We start from the raw sequence: 12,932 nt of genomic DNA on the forward strand, positions 1-12,932 counted from the left end.
GGAATAACTACAATAACAGGAAGCAACTGAAGCTGTGGGATCTGCCATATGGGAGGCTTCTGAACAACAGGGGGACAAACAGCAGTTAAGAACAGCCCAGACACACTTTCTGTGCTTCAGAAAAGGGGAAATGGAATAAAAGGTTCTATGGTTTCCTTTCAACCATGTGTTTGATTCTATAGTTTGCATGAACAACACTTGAGCTTGCTTGAAGACACTATATTTTTTTAAAGTTAAACTTTAAAAATAATTAAACCAAACTATACAGATTTTCAGCTTAAATTCGGTAAAAAAAGTTCAAGTAACTGTAGTTTTACATGTTAACATGCAATGTTAACATTGCTATCCTATGTTGTCAACATCACTAAAATCATCTCAAGAAATGTGACTGCTATTTCCATACTTTTTCTGAAGAGAAAGAATGTTACCAATAAACTAAGATAGAAGTAATTTCCTTTCTTGCTAGGGATTCTATACTACAATTTAGGTTAAGCTCTATTTGCATATTAGTATTTTAAAGGGAACCAAAAGAAAACACATGCTAAAAAAAAAATCCAAGTAAAACCAAACCCCTAAAATATACTAATGTATACTCACTTTCAAAAATCATGGCATTTTATGGCTGACTTTCTGAGCATTGTAATTCCAAACCAGAGTATTTTATTTCCACTTGTCATCAAAATACCTATTTGTTTTCAGTTTAGAATACAACCACAGAGAGGAAAGAAAGGTTAAAAACTGTGCATATGACTTATTTTACAATTAGTGTTCAGCTGCTTATTGGGTTCTGGAGGCCATTCACAAGAGTCATAGGTATAAAAATATAGAACTGTCTTTATTAATGAGTTATGCATTTGTTCAAATCAGGTTTCTTGGGATACAGCCTTCTATTTGGATTTCAGCTGACCAGCCATTGTATCTGTTGGTCTTCTGGTCAGAGTGGTTTATCTGTAAAAACAAAATAAATTTCAAAAATCAATATTTAGTTCTCTCCATTTACACACTAGTTTGTCAAACCTCATATAAGAGAAAGGGGTGATGGAGGGGGACTGGGAAGTAAAGTAGCACATCATGCTTGACATAATGGGTGAAGATTCTACCAGTTTCTCTCTCACACAGAGTGCTTTATTTATTTCCCAGATGGCTGTTGTGATACACACTCAATTGAATACCTTTGTCCAGCAGAAGCTCTGAAATACGAACAATTCTGCAACAATATTCTGCACCAGTACAGGCTGGGGGCTGACCTGCTGGGAAGCAGCTCTGCAGAGAAGGATGGTGGACAAAGAGCTGTCCCTGCATGTCCTGGGGGCCAAGGAGGCCAATCCTGGGGTGTCCCAGGAAGAGCATTACCAGGAGATCAGGGAGGTGATCCTGCCCCTCTGCCCAGACCTGTGAGGCACATCTGCAGTGCTGTGTCCCATCTGGGCTCCTCAGGACAGCAGGGACATGGAGCTCTCGGAGCAGGTCCAGAGGAAGATGTGAAGATGCTGAAGGGATGGAGCATCTCTGGGAGCAGGAAAGGCTGAGAGAGCTGGGGCTGTTCAGCCTCCAGAGCAGATACTGAGAGGGGACCTCCCCCAGGTCTGTAGGGGCTGCAGGGAGGGGGCAGAGGATGGACCAGGCTCTGCTCGGGGGGGCTCAGCAATGGCACAAGAGGAACGGGCAGGAACTGATGCCCAGGAAGTTCCACCTGGACAGGAGGAAGAACTTCTTTGCTGGGCAGTGACCCAGCACTGAACACAGACCAGAGAAAGTGTGCACTCTTCTCACTGGGGATATTCCAGAACTGTCTGGACACAATCCTGTGCCATGTGTTCTGGGATGACCCTGCTGGAGCAGGGAGGTTGGACCAGATGACCCACTGTGGTCCCTTCCAGCTTGACCCATTCTGTCATTCTGTAATATTCTGGGGAAAAAAACCCACTATGGCAGTTTGACGTGGCTTTGGAGGGAAACAGCATCATCAAGGACCTGACATCTGTGTTGGGTTTTCTCTCAGAATAAAATGTCTCAGTACAGGACATCAAGTTGAACATTTCCAAACTGGCCCTCTTTAGAATCTCTGGTCACTTCCAAAATTTTTCTACCATTGATTTACTCCTGGTGTGGTACAAATCAGTTCTAGCACATGGCCCAGTTCCAAAGCACAGAATGATGCACAAACAGTCTGCAGTTGTTATAAATAACTCACAGATTCTGCACCTGAAAGTTATACCTTGATATACAGACAAATATAAAGTGAAAATAAAATGAACATGACCTTTTCTTTTTGGATATCATCTGGGAGCTTGAAGCCTTTGGCAGCTATAAAAACCCAGCTTGACCTGAACTTTATATTCATTATTTCTTTACTTCCCAGTTCTTCTACTAATTTTTTGGCGTCATTTTTCAACCTAGGAAAACGTAGTGAAAAAATGTGTTAAAAATTCAGGATGTGAAAAATGCTGAAAAAGTTCACAGCTGATTCATGCTTTACAATAAGCATTAAGCCAGAAGAAGCAAAAATGAGAATTAAAAAGTCATGAGAATTGTGTTAGCAGCATGACATTGAATTCCCTGGGAGAATTCATGTTGAATTCATGGAATTTTCTTCCTCTTCAATACATTCCTGATGTTAATACAACCTGTTTGTAACAGCATAGCAGAAAGAAAAATGTATTCCAAACACTATCTCATATTCCAACCCTTCTTAAGTAAGGACAAGGGCATCAAATGTGGATTAAGTATTTTCCTGGATGATTATAACATCATGAATCCAGCTAAAAATCCCCTGAGAGTCAAAAGCACCCGAAGAATCAGGTTAAGATGTAAGAAGGAATGAAAACTAGGCACATCATAATTGTAAGTGTGGATAAATAACATATAAGAATAAGGAAGGTTGCGACCCAGAGGTAACAGCAGTGCCCTTTGGGGTGCTTTTAAACAGTATAATGCAATTATCCATCTTTAGGAACATGAACATACATGATATGTGCAGTCATGGAAAGGACATGGAATCAAAACCTTTTGGGCAGGAAATGAGGGAACAACTCTGACTAGAGAGTGGAATTTACCATTCCTTCACCCCATGACTCAATAGTAACTTCCCAGCCCTGTTCCTCAGCCTGAATAACCTGCTTACAAGGTGCTTCCGTCATCGTGAGTCGCCATCAGCAGGAGGGTCCCTTCCTGGGCATTCCTGATGAAACTCATCATCTCCCCCGAGTGGTCTGAGGGATCAATCACACAACTGATTATTCACCACACACACATCACATTCCTGTTCATGCATGGAAGGTCACAAGCATTTTTAAGTGGTCAGAGAATCAGCTGCCAGTGCCCCAGATAATTCTGTTTCTCCTCAGTAACTTGTTGTTGAAAGTTTAGAAAATGTGTAAAAACTACTCTTCAAGTAGATCACCTTTCTGGTTACGTGGAAGGATGTTAAGAGACAGACTAGAATATCTCCTATGATGATTTTGCAACTAAAACACGACAAAATATGTCAGGAAAAAGGGATTTTGCTGAGTGAAGGATCTGGATGTAGTATCTGGTTAAGGGTTACTCCTACCAGACTGAAATAATGGAGAAAAAAAAAGAAAAAAAAAAGGAAGAAAAAAAGGGAAAAGAAGAATAAATTTTTTTAAAAAAAGACAACTATCTCAACCAACAGGAGAAATTCAGCTTTTAAGGCAACATTTGTCAGCATATACGGCCAGAGCATATTTTATGAAGACAGCAGCTATTTGTTTCTAGCTGATTCCTGTTGATGATACAAACATAATCATTTGAAAGAGCAGAATAATTATATAAGTCCTTTCTTAGTGCTGAAACACTAACAAAGCTCTATTGCACTCTTTTCCTTACCTCCTGTCCACATGTCAAAAAATTTTGTCGATGTAACTTTTCCTGTTTTATCTGTAATTAAAAAAAGAGACTTGTGTAAATATGAGCAATTATTATTTTATTCAATAAGCATATATATCTAGCATTTTCAGCTAAAGCTAGGCTGTGTGTATGATTTGACTTCTGAGCTTTCTTTGGTTTCAGTTTTTAAATAGGAATATGGAGTAATGTGAGTTTAAGATTTGGGGAGAATATTTTGATTCATGTAGTCTCTGAATCACCAAGTGTGACTACAACATTTTTGTTACTTCTTATTTGAAAGAAAAAAATCAATTTTCCATGTGCTTCCATGTAAAACATGTAAATATATTATACTAGGTCACAACCATTGAAAGGAAAATTGGTTAAGACTAAGAATATTTGAATGAGCTTAAGACTATTCTGTGAAGTGTTTGAGATGCTCAAGCTTTCCTACCATTTGAATGTCAGCAGACAGAAACACAATAATCATCATTACTGCATCAGAAACTGGGCATGCAAATAATCAATAATTCCATAACATTTTGGCCAATATTCATCATTGGTTATGCTGCTGTTCAGATGCTTATCTTTGGTTAAACAAGACATGAACAACTGAAAATGTTTTACAAATTTCTAAATCCATGCAAACCGAGTTAATTGATTTTCATTATCCAAGACCCTACTTGGATCCCTGCTATGTGAGAGGATTTTTTCCATTTAGAGTGCATCAACCAATTTCTAGTGAGAAGATCCAGCAGCTCCTGGTTCCTTTCTAGCTTATCTTTGATCCCTCTGTGGTGAAATTACGATGGCAGATTCTGCCGAGCACAGGACTTTGCATGGCAGGTTTATCAATGCTGATGAGGGGAAAAGGTGGCAAAAATCTGCCAGTGGTGAAACAGAATTCTAGACCTGGGTTGCTTCTGAGCAGAGGTCACCAGAAAATGGAAAAGCCTGTAGTGGGGACAGCAGAAATTCACACAATTGTTTTTTATTCCCTCTGTGTTGTTGGTCTGGGCTTAATAGTTCTGTCTTCCTTCTTACAAAAGACCATATTCCTTCAGAAAAGAAAGTTATCATCATGGAATAAAAGATGAGTGTGATGCCATAAGACACTTGTTGAGCAAAGTCATTAGTTTGACTGGTCTAATTAGAGGACATGTAGAAAGAATGTCTCACTACAGATTAGTGTAGGATAATGGACAGATTTACCTGCTCCTGTGTGCCATAATCTTGCTTATGCATTCAAGATGGATATTTGCCCTCTTACTCTACAGCTGTTTGCTGAAAACTAACTTTTTAACTGTTTATCTCTTATAACCAGTAAAGTTTTTATGATTATTGGAAAAAAAAAAAAGCAGTAGTTATCTGGAAAAAAAAATGGAATGGATTCTTGTTGATGGTTAATTTAAGCTTCAACAAAATCATGCAAGTTTAGACGAGATCAAGATCTTGCTTAGACAAAAAAATTGAAATATAAGTGTTTTGTGATCAAAGCCAACTTGACTGTGCCTATGAACTCCCTTTCTTCCTCTCCCCCACAAGATTTAGGCATTCGTTTTTCCCAGGATCCATTATTGAAGACACTGCTCTTCATCACCATTCCCATCCATCTAAATCAAAATGGTGCCTCCAGATCTGGAATAAAGAGCACCTTCTGCTTCCCAGTGGTCCCTACTGCTAACAAAGACCTATAATGGCAGTTTAATATTAATCAAGCTTTGAGTTTGTCTTTCTGTCCACCGACCAAGTCTGGAAAATGAATTTGTCCCGTGGCTGCACCTTGTGGCAGAGCTGCACTTCCCAGTTACTGCTTCCCCCTTATCAGTGGAGCAGAAGATACATTTTTTCAAGGATTGAAGCTGAAAATTCAGTCTTACTGCTGGAGATCACAGATATCTGTGCTGTGCTACAGGTTTTTTGTCTAATAAAATACACTTACACCACCCCTATGCACACATTCTCTATTTTCTTATACTGATTTCTGAACATGTTTCTTTTGTTTACCCAGAAGACTGTTTTTCTCACACAGATTTGTTTTTCTTACATTTAACATGAATCAAGTTTGCAGTATTTTCCTTTCCCTTCCATGCTAGCTGGTAAAAACACCCACAAACCCAACAACCCAACCCTCCAAGAACATATATAATTTATTGCTGTGCAAAAATATGTTTCTCTCTAACATTTTTTCTCTTACTTACAATTCACAGTGGCAATGTTTATACCTCTTCCAACATTAGCTTTCCCTTCACTTATGAGCCTGGAATTGAAATAAGTACAGTATCAGTAAAATGAATCTGATCCAAAGTTATATTTATCAGGGTTAAGCAATTCTCTGATATTTATGTTTTCTTCAGTTATTTAGTTCAAGACTTTGTAGTAAAGAAGAGCTGTGGCTTAAAAATCTTGCACATTGTATCAGTCAGTTTGCTTTAAAAATGGGTCTTTCAAAATGAGCCAGATCAAGAAAATACTTCATATAAATGCAGACAGAAAGATAAAGGAGAAAAAAAATCAAACCAATAAAGAATGTGGGTTTGTGGCACTGTTCTCTGTTGACCGTATCTTCAGAAAAGCTCATTGCAAGGTTTTGAAGTTATTCTACCTGTCCAGTTTGAAAAGCTGTGAAATAACCTGAATTTCAGAAGGTGTTGACCACTCAAGTCTGTAAATTTGCTGTGCTGCTCCGTGGAAATTAAAAATCATGCAGGAAACTAACAGTTGAATGCAGCTTATTCAGAGGAACAAAGAATATAACATGAGATTAGCTTTAAAAAAAGCCCACAAAACAAAACTAAACTGGACAAAACAGTTAAATACCGTCAGTTATACTCAGAAGTCTTTTACCAGAATAGGAGCTTCTTGGTAGGAGCTCATTTGCTGCTACTGGACCAAAACAACACACTCTTTCTCACACTAAAAAGCACTTGTTTGGATGCAAAGTTAGACTGGTACTCACAGCTCATCCTCAAAACAGATTTTAGCCATCTTTCCTTTGCCCCCACCACTGAGGATCCGGTAGGCGTAATGCCCAGGTGGGCAGGGGCTCCAGTGGTCACACTTCTGCCTTTTGGGGACTGGGGCTACAACAGCAAAGGTGGGAAAACGTTGCCTTGGATGCTGCATAAACAATTTCTGCATGGAATTAATAATCACTAAATGTCAACACACTAAGCTCAAACATAAACACACAGTTTTCCTGTATCATGGCAACATTATCACAGGTTTGTCAGGGCTTTAACTTATCATTGACTCTTATCCAGGGAAAAATGCCCCATTTAATATGATCTGATTTGAATTTAGAGTAATTATTTTTGTGCTATTCCATACAACAGGAAACAAGGGCTAGAGGGATGAACATTTCCTAGCAAGAGCTTGAAGTTAATAGTTATCATTCTCATTTAAAGCCTTTTTTTTAAACAATAACATAGTCACAGAATGAGAAAAATGTACACATTAAGCCACTTGGTCAGATTAGAGATAAAAATAATGAGAATCTAATCATAAAGTCTGGTTAGTGGTTCAACAGTTTACCATAATTAGGAAATACATGTGATAGAAGCAAAGCTGCAGCTTTGCACTTATATGCCAGCAAACAAATAAGGTGTTCTTCCATCACTGTTCAATTAATTACATTTGCATACTGGTAAATATAGGCTGATATCGTATTTCTTCACAGATAGTGTCCAAGAAGAAGTTTGGCCTTGCAATAATTAACTTCACACAGCCAACTTCCTTCTTATAATAGCACATACTAAGTAATTTCTTAGCTAACAAGCCATTTCTCATTTGGCATATAAATACACAATATCAGACATAGTATAAGAAAAAAAAAATGAAAAGAAATACAACTACACACCCCTCAACACTGGTTTCTTTCTGATGCCTTGAAATTCAGCATTAGATATTGTGGTTTGGGGTACCCAAGCAGCGATGAAGAATCCCAAATACCAAGCAGCCAACGATGCCAACAGGAGCCCTGTTAATCTCACAAGACCTGTGAAGGGAAAAATAAAAAGCAAAACCAAAAAACCCCACAAAGACATAAAGACGGTTTCACAGCAGGACTCAAAATCTTCTATTTCCTTCTGGCATTGCTACACGAACTGACTGTTTTGTGCCTGATACACTGTGTTAACCACAGCCCTCAGAGCTGTGGCAATAGAGGATTTGTTTTATTCCCATCCTTTTTGTTTCTAAAACTTGATCTTCAGGCAGAAAACTCTCCCCAAGACTCCCCTTTAATCCACAGCCATAATACCCCAAAGAAGCATGAAATTCAACTCAATCCTAGTAGGATTTTGACTGTGAAAAGTAAGTACCAGATACCACACAGGTATTTTGCAGTTACTATTGACTTTCTGTGACAGGCAAACGCCACAGGAATGGTTTAAAACACTGACCATACAGGGAACTCCTTCCATCCACCCTTTTAACATGCTGGGTAAAAATAACTGAAGAAGGCCCAAACAACCTTGTCCACACAATGAGCTCTGACTGCCTTCATAGAATCATAGGATAATTTGGGTTGGAAGGGACCCTCAAAGATAATCTTAGTCAACCTCCCTGCAATAAGCAGGGAAATCTTCAACTCCACCAGGTTGCTCAGAGCCCTGTCCAGGCTGACCTTGAATGTTTCCAGGGATGGGGCATCCACCACCTCTCTGGGCAACCTTTGCCAGTGTTTTACCACCCTCATTGTGAAAAACTTCTTCTATCTAATCTAAACCTACCGGTTTAAAGCCATTCCCCCTTGTCCTGTGAATCCAGGCCCTTGTAGAAAGTCCCTCTCCAGCTTTGTTGTCCACTCCCTTTAGGTACTGGAAGGCTGGTTCCCTGACTCAGGTGCAGCACCTTGCACTGGGCCTCATTTAACCTCATGACATTCCCATGGACCCACTTCTTGAGCTTGTCCAGGTCCCTCTGGATGCCATCCCATCACTCAGGAGCGTCAACCACACCACACAGCTTGGTGTCATCTGCAAACTCGCTGAGGGTGCCCTTAATCCCACTGTCCCTGTCCTTGTCCCTGTCATTGATGGAGACATTCAAACACGACTGGAGCAACTGTTTCACCTTTCCTCAGCCATATCAGAGTTTCCATGGACTGTATTAGCAGTGCATCTACATACTAGGAAAACAACAGGATCCACAATTTTCATGGTTATGAAGAAATATATGTAAATTCCATATTGAATGTCTACCCTTCCTCAACACCAGAAACGGTATCAGGAATTCCTGATCTAGAAGAAATGCACCACCTCATTTATGATGCTGAACAAGGAAACATCACACTGCAATTGTGGAACAGAGCTGTTGTAATGGCATGAGACATCTCCTGATGTGTAAAGAAACGTATGCTTGAAAATAAGGGTCTGGTAAAACAACAAAAAAAGAAAAATATTACTTTTATAGTCCTGAAAACCAAGCTCAACAGAACCAATGTCCAAAAATATTCTGTGTGTTCACTTTTACAGCCATCCAGAAAATGTTGTGTATTATCAAGACTAAATCTTCCTGACAACAGTTTACACTTGTAAGATACTCCTTTCCTTTCCTTCTTTGAACTGCCTTTTATAAACATTAAGATTTCTGCCCTACCCCTTCTCTAGAATAAGGCCAAATTTTCCACTTGTCTTCCTCATGTCCTGTTTTGCAGGTTCTACCACTTTCCTGTGAATTCTGCCCAACTGGTCTGCATCCAAATTCTGAAAAACTCTGCAGAATGAACACACTAGTCCAACAAACACAGTCTTGAGACTTTACTTCTGGTTATACACGCCAGAAGGAACTTAGCCTTTTTTTTTTTTTTTTATAAGAGTAGACTTTATTGACTCAGGTTCTGTTTAGAATCTATCATAAAAACTGGATTTTACCTCCATACCCTGTATTTGTGCATGTGGTTATTCCTGCATTCTACCTGGCTTTAAAAATCAAAAGCCCAACAAAACACTGCAGAAACATTTGTGTGACTTTAAGAAAGACACTGTGAGAAATTTACAATATTTTAATCAAAGGATTAAGACTGAAAGAAATATAATGAATCTTCAGATACTACAAATTTCCCTAATTATTACATATGAGAAATTTCTCACTCTATGACTAGTAGTGGTGCAAACCCACACTAAATATGGAAAATTACTCCAACATTTCATTCACGCAGTGGGTGTGAACATGAGCACTGACAAAATACACATGCACAGATCAGGAGAACTGCTGGAATCAAGCAGAACGAAACTCACTTTTTCTCTTTTTGAATACTAAAAAAAAAACCAACCAGATTTATACACAATATATATTTAATTTGTAAAGGAGACCGAGTCATGAGTTTCAAAACCCAGGAAGAATTAAGTGAAAACTGCAAGTTTATTGAGAGATTTTAGTGATTGTTTTTGGGGAGGTGGTGGGGTGCAAAGACCTACGAGACCATCAGTGAGATTTTCTTTTGCTTTTTCTACTGTAGGCTTGGCAGGTTTATCTTTACAATGATTTTTCATTGCTTTCCACCAAAACTAATGAGCAATTCTGTTGCAAAACAGTCTCAACAGTGCAGCATTTTACCTAAATAGAAGAGAAAATACAAAATGTCTAACTGCTGTTAAGTCTGACCGTGGTGCCCAGGAAAATCATGGAGCAGATCATCTTGAGTGCGATCACATGGCACAAACAGGACAACCTGGGGATCAGGCTCAGCCAGCACAGGAAAGGCAGGTCCTGCCTGACCAACCTGATCTCCTTTTATGACCAGGTGACCCACCTGGTGGATGAGGGGAAGGCGGTGGATGAGTCTACCAGGACTTCAGCAAAGCCTTGGACACTGTCTCCCATGGCATTCTCCTGGAAAAGCTGCATCCCACAGCTTGGACAGGGGCACTCTGTGCTGGGTTAGGAACTAGCTGGGCCCAGGGTGGTGGTAAATGGTGCTGCATCCAGCTGGCAGCTGGTCACTAGTGGTGTTCCCCAGGGATCAGTGCTGGGGCCAGTTTAATATCTTTATTGATGGTCTGGATGAGGGCAGATGGAGGGCACCCTCAGTAAATTCACAGACAACCCTAAGCTGGGTGGGACTGTTGATCTGCTGGAGGGCAGGAAGGCTCTGCAGAGGGATCTGGACAGGCTGGATCCATGGGCTGAGGACAGTGGCATGAGGTTCAATGAGGCAAAGTGTGGGATCCTGCACTTGGGTAACAACAACCCCCCTGCAGCTGCAGGCTGGGGGCAGAGGGGCTGGAAAGTGCCTGGCAGGAAAGGATCTGGAGGTGCTGGTCGACAGCCCTCTGGGTAGAGGAACATTCTCCTAATATCCAAATTAAACCTCCCCTGACACAGCTTCATGCCATTCCCTTGGGTCCTGTGTTAGCAGTGCTACCTTATGGCAACTCCCAAATTCCCTTCTCCCTCAGGTGTTCACTTGCCCCTTGGCAGCAACTAAAGCACTAAATGTAAGCACAGTATTGGGTTTGTTTTCCATGCTTAGCTGATTAAATATCCCCACACAGCCCCACCTCGCTCATACACACCCACCCGCACGCAGCAGTGCTTCAACAGAGGGAAAAAAACTAAAAAAGGAATATATTTAAGACTCAGGCATGAATTATTCCAGACTAAAAGCTGGGCGTTGAGCTGGGAACAGCCCTCCCTTTCCTTCCCTTCCCCGTGGTGAGAGGGGTCTCAGGGGGCTCCTGCCTGAGGAGGACATGAACCCAGAGGGGTGAACCCTACTCACAGTGCCGGCTCGGCTTCATTATTCTGTCTTCTCCTCCTCCTCTTCCTGCTCCTCGTCCCTCTCCTGCCAGCACCGGGAAGGGGAGCGGCCACCCGTCAGCGCTGCACCGCCCCAGCAGTGAAAGGAAATAACTTTTAAGTTATTCTCTGCAGAAAGCAACCAACTGGAGTCCACCATTAGCAAATTTGCAGATGACATTAAGTTGGGGGGGGAGTGTCCATCAGCTGGAAGGCAGGAGGGCTCTGCAGAGGAACCTGGACAGGCTGGAGAGTTGGGCTGATTCCAGCGGGATGAGGTTCAACCAGGCCAAGTGCTGGGTCCTGCACTTTGGCCACAACAACCCCATGCAGTCCTACAGGCTGGGACAGAGGGGCTGGAGAGCAGCCAGGCAGGAAGGGAACTGGGAGTTTGGACTGACAGGAAGCTGAACATGAGCCAGCAGTGTGCCCAGATGGCCAAGAAGACCAATGGCATCCTGGCCTGGATCGGGAATAGTGTGGCAGCAGGAGCAGGGAAGTGATTCTGCCCCTGGACTCAGCACTGGTTGAGGCCACCCCTGGAGTGCTGTGTCCAGCTCTGGGCCCCTCAGTTCAGGAAGGACATTGAGTGGCTGGAGCAGGTCCAGAGAAGAGCAACAAGGCTGGGGAAGGGTCTGGAGCACAAGTCATATGAGGAGAGGCTGAGGGAGCTGGGGCTGTTCAGCCTGGAGAAGAGGAGGCTCAGGGGAGACCTCATCACTCTCTACAACTCCCTGACAGGAGGGGGGAGCCAGGTGGGGGTTGGTCTCTTCTCCCAGGCAGCGATCAGCAAGACAAGAGGTCATGGTCTTAAGCCGTGCCAGGGGAGGTTTAGGTTGGATATTAGGAAGAAATTCTTTACAGAGAGGGTAGTCAGGCATTGGAATGGGCTGCCCAGGGAAGTGGTGGATTCTCTATCCCTGGAGGTTTTTAAGATGAGACTGGATGTGGCACTTAGTGCCGTGGGCTGGGAACCACGGCGGGGTTGGATCGAAGGTTGGACTTGATGATCTCAGAAGTCCTTTCCAACCTGGCTGATTCTATGATTCTATGAAGGCTCACATGGCACCCGGCAGCTCATTCAGAAAGCTGAACTTTTTCCAGTTTTTTTTCCTCCAAATGTCATAATCATAGAATCATACAGTGGTTTGGGTTGGAAGGGACCTTAAAGATCATCTAGTTACAACCCCCTTGCTGTGGGCCGGGACATCTTCCATTATCCCAGGTTGCTCAGAGCTGCATCCAGCCTGGCCCTGAACACTTCCAGGGATGGGGCATCCACAGCTTCTCTGGGCAACCTGTGCCAGGCCTCACCACCCTCACAGGGAAGAATTTCTTCC

General features: G+C 41.9%; 1 protein-coding gene across 1 annotated transcript; it reads right to left on the reverse strand.

Moving 5' to 3' along the window:
• Nucleotides 1-747: 747 nt before the first annotated feature.
• Nucleotides 748-11,840, reverse strand: FAM3B (family with sequence similarity 3 member B). Its single transcript, XM_027689118.1, has 8 exons — nt 11,576-11,840; nt 7,709-7,846; nt 6,809-6,932; nt 6,051-6,109; nt 3,850-3,900; nt 3,125-3,212; nt 2,264-2,396; nt 748-948 (listed from the first exon to the last, which is right to left on the reverse strand). Exons 1-8 carry the CDS (start codon nt 11,592-11,594, stop codon nt 859-861), a joined length of 702 nt encoding a protein of 233 aa, XP_027544919.1. The 5' UTR covers nt 11,595-11,840; the 3' UTR covers nt 748-858.
• Between the last annotated feature and the right edge of the window lie 1,092 nt (nt 11,841-12,932).

Source organism: Neopelma chrysocephalum, unplaced genomic scaffold (assembly GCF_003984885.1).
Source record: "Neopelma chrysocephalum unplaced genomic scaffold, ASM398488v2 Primary Assembly neopelma1_76, whole genome shotgun sequence".
NCBI lineage: Eukaryota > Metazoa > Chordata > Aves > Passeriformes > Pipridae > Neopelma > Neopelma chrysocephalum.

What these genes read in the sequence shown, in the direction of transcription:
- FAM3B (XM_027689118.1), bottom strand. An exon ending in CACGATGACGGAAGCACCTT is followed by an intron (nt 2,397 to 3,124) that starts GTAAGCAGGTTA and finishes ACGTTTTCCTAG; the next exon opens with GTTGAAAAATGACGCCAAAA. An exon ending in ATGATATCCAAAAAGAAAAG is followed by an intron (nt 949 to 2,263) that starts GTCATGTTCATT and finishes TTGTTTTTACAG; the next exon opens with ATAAACCACTCTGACCAGAA.